At 38.5% G+C, this 3,888-nt stretch overlaps 1 protein-coding gene across 1 annotated transcript in view; it reads right to left on the reverse strand.

The window, feature by feature from the left end:
- Positions 1–1,925: 1,925 nt before the first annotated feature.
- The window catches only part of LOC109937655 (interferon alpha-1/13-like), a 3,787-nt gene continuing 1,824 nt past the window's right edge, over positions 1,926–3,888 (reverse strand). The window contains exons 3-4 of the mRNA XM_020536156.2: positions 2,986–3,225; positions 1,926–2,894 (exon numbers count right to left, since the gene is read on the reverse strand). Coding sequence (XP_020391745.2) covers positions 2,796–2,894; positions 2,986–3,225 — 339 coding nt within the window. The 3' untranslated portion in view covers positions 1,926–2,795. The remainder of the gene's footprint in view (positions 2,895–2,985; positions 3,226–3,888) is intronic.

Consider the following 3,888-nt stretch of genomic DNA (forward strand, 5'->3'; position numbering starts at 1 on the left):
CCTGGTCCTCTGATGCTGCTTGGCCTGCTGTGTTCATTCAGCTCTACACCTTGTTATCTCCGATTCTGCAACATCGGCAGTTCCCACTATCTCTGCATTTATATAACGCCATTCGTGACCAAAGCACTCATCAAAGCGACGTGCAAAAACAGAATCTTTTTAAAAAGTATTCACTTCAAATGCAAGAAATGTGTTCGGCATATTGTGTTTAGCAAACTCGGTGCGTGTGGAATGTAGTAAAGAGCAGATAACCTGGTTTTATGATGTTGATTGTGGGTCAGTTAGTGGAATGCCAGACGGATCATTTGGTAGGGCATTGAATAGTCACCATTTCCGTCAATAACTTGGTTGAAGGGGCACATCATATTGCTGATGTCAAACAGGAAGATGAAAATAACAACTTGTGAGGCGGACATAAAGATCATCTAAAGAGTAATCAATCGCTGAAGGCAGTAGGAAGAATCATGCAGGTGGAGTATAATGAGCGAAAACGGGAGGGTGTCCATATCGCTGAAATGTGTCACCACATCGACAAAAATTAATTCCCTCCCCAACTGTCAATCGGTGTAAAAAAACATGTCCTGCCTATAAAATGCTCTGCAGAATTCAACACAGCACCAGAAGCAAGATCGTCAAAAAAGGTAAGAAGTGCAGATACGTGGGAACATTGCCAGCAATAAGTTCCCGACCAAGCCAGTCACTATCCTGTCGTGGAAATCAATCACCGTTGATTCACTATCACTGGGTCAAACCCTGGAGCTTCCTCCCTAACAGCCTTTTGGGTCATCCTACAGCAGATGGACTGCAGCCGTTCAAGATTACAACATTCCACCACTTCAAAGGCAACGAGGGACCAGCAATAAATGCTAGCGCAGTCAGTGACACCGCCTTCCCAGGACTGAATACCAAAATCAGAAAACCATCCAGAATGTGGAACGTTATTGGAAGGAGGAAGGTGATGAAAGGTAGGGAAGTATTGCTGCCACTAACCAGGATATTCGTGCAAACAGACTCTGTGTACCAATTATAAAATGTTTGGGCTCACTACTTAAACAAGAAACACCATCAACACTTCAGAGTAAATTCACTCGGTTAATTCTTGGAATGATAATGTTGGCTGATGAGCAAAGATTGAGCGTCTGGGCCTACGTTATTTGCAGTTGTGCAGAACGAGGTGATGAAGTTACTGAAACAATTAAGGATCTGGGGAAACTTGAGTGAATAAATGTTATGAAGGTATTTCGGCCTTTGTGGATGCGACCAATAAGGTCATTGTTTGAATATTAACAATCGTCACTTCAGATAGAGCTAAGGACATTTTCTTGGTCAGAGAGTTATTAATCAGTAGGTACGTCCACCCCTGACAACAGCCGTGACATTGAATATATTCCAGTTTATATTGAGAGATTTTTGATCTACAAGCAAACCATAACTTTTTGTAGAGACTACAAACATGGAAAGAACAGCAGATGCTGGTAATCTGAAACATAAAACAGGAATTGTTGGAAAAAATCAGTCGTCTGACAACAAATGTGGCAAGAAACGAGAATTAACGTTATTTTTCCAGTGACCTTCCTTCAGGAGTGAACGGAAAAATAAAATCACTCTGCTTTCTCTCCACAGGTGCTGCCTTACCTGACGGGTTTCTGCAGAAATTTCTGTTTCTGTCAAAAGTTGTTAGGATTTGAGCCGAAAATTTGAGTTAAGGCCACAATCTGATCAGCTGCAATAGAACATTCGAAATACTTGACGCGTTAAGTGTTCATCTTTTTACATGTTTATGCGATAAAATATTTCGTAATAAGATGTATTTATCGCAGCTGTAAGCTATTATGATTTGTAATCGCACTCTTCACTCTGATTTCTTTTTAATAATGAAAGATATCATTCTTCAACCAGCTTCTGCTTTCCCTATTTGTACACGGCGGCTGGTATTCTTACAACCATTATTCTAACTTCACATCAACTCTCCCATTCCACTTATCTCTCCGTGCAACCGGTTTTCCCCTTTCCTGCCCAGCATCACAAACTTTGTCCATTTTTGCTGCTGAACCGGAATACAAAATTCAACGAAAGAATCGTAACACAGCAAAAATCAGACCAGTGGAATTGAAAAAGGATTTATAGGTCTCAGGAGTGAGGGCAAATCGTGAGTTCAAAATGAACATTGGAGATGACGAGCACCAAGAGTAACAGACTGAAGACAGAAATATCAATAGCATTTATACCCCGTGTCGAAAGGTTAAATGAGAGAAATCAAAAATAAACATCAAATTAGTAAATGTGTAATGTTAAAACGAATTTATTTATATAAATGAGTTCTTTTCCAGTATAAAAATTCCCAGCTTAAAAAACAGTTTACTCCCCAACGTACAAATAAATAGCAATAAATTAACATCTTTAAGTTACTTGACATATTGCATAAACTGTAGCATTTCAATAAATTAAGACTTCACGTCAATAAATATGAATAAATTAGAGTAACTGAGATGGGTTTCAAGTTTGGCCAATAAGAGTTCACAAGTGACAAGGTCAATGTGGTTCAGATCTCACTGAAGTGGAAGTCTGATATTCCAAAACAGACTTCACACACAGTGAAACTTCAACATTGCATCGGGAGAAAACATCACAACAATACATATCAGTGAATTAAAATAAATAGTCCTGGCAACACTCCCGTTGTTGCTATTGCTACAAATGAGAAAAAGAATCCTTACAAACATCAATAAATAGTTTCAATGGAAAGTCTTTGAAATAAATATTCATTGTTCTGGTCTGCAGTAAATATGTTCTTTTCAGTTTCTTCTGCTGACTTGTGCCATAATGAAATGCAACTGTTGTAAACGGGCTCTGGTCTCAGCACGGATTATTTCCCAGGAACAGTCACTGAATTTCTGAAAAGGTAAGATATTCAAGTAAGTGCATTTGAAAATGAATGAAATAAATGTTGCCATGATTTGCACAGTTAGTTATCAATTCTCATACCTTGTGTTTGAGAAACTTTTCCAGGTTCCTGAAGTAATGTTGAATGGCAGCATTTCTCTTCAACTTGTGGTCAGATCCTGATTTCTTCATGCAGTCTTGAAACTCTCTGAGCTGTTGTTCGAGGAGAAGACGAAAATTTTCCACCTTGTCCCAGGCCCAAGTGACTGAACCCAAGTTCATGCTGTAGATCTTGTTGATGTGATGCAGGGTTTGATGGATAATCGCAATCCTTTCCTGAGTCTGAACAAAACAACAAGGTTAGAAGAGTCGACTTTATTCCCGTTCATTTTGGGTTTACATTCGATTCAATAAACAAACAGCAAATAACAGTTAATTGTTCAAATCAAATATTATCTGATCAATGGAAAATGAGCAATGCGAGTCTTTAAATCAATGATTCAGAAACATGTATAAAGGGTTTATTCAAGCAGAGGAAAAGGACAGGACCAGTTAGAGTTTTCTGCAGCTCAGAATTGTGGTGGTTAAAGTGGAATGGAAAAGGTTCCAAACGAAGAATATTTAGTTCCTCATACAACAAGAAACAGGCTCAATCAAGTCGGAGAAATAACAAACTAAATAGGGGTAATTGGAATGTGTGCCGATTAATTAGTGTGTAACTCAAGAAGGAAGCTAGACATGTTTTTGAAAAGTATTAATAAAAGAAAAGCAGGGTGATTAGGAGGCAAAATTTATGGCCCCTTCTGTGGGAGCAAGGTATCACTGAAGACTGAAACTGTCATTCGAAGTTACTTGATTTAGAGAACAAAGGTATCAAATGTGAGAGTAAAGTGACAAGTTGATGAGAAATTCAGGAGGGAATAAATAGATAAGGCAAGAGTCATCAAGAATTAACAGCGAATGGAATGTGAAAGTTACTTGTTCTTTGTTGAATATATTCTGAGC

This window comes from Rhincodon typus, unplaced genomic scaffold, assembly GCF_021869965.1.
Source record: "Rhincodon typus isolate 14 unplaced genomic scaffold, sRhiTyp1.1 hic_rhity00014730, whole genome shotgun sequence".
NCBI lineage: Eukaryota > Metazoa > Chordata > Chondrichthyes > Orectolobiformes > Rhincodontidae > Rhincodon > Rhincodon typus.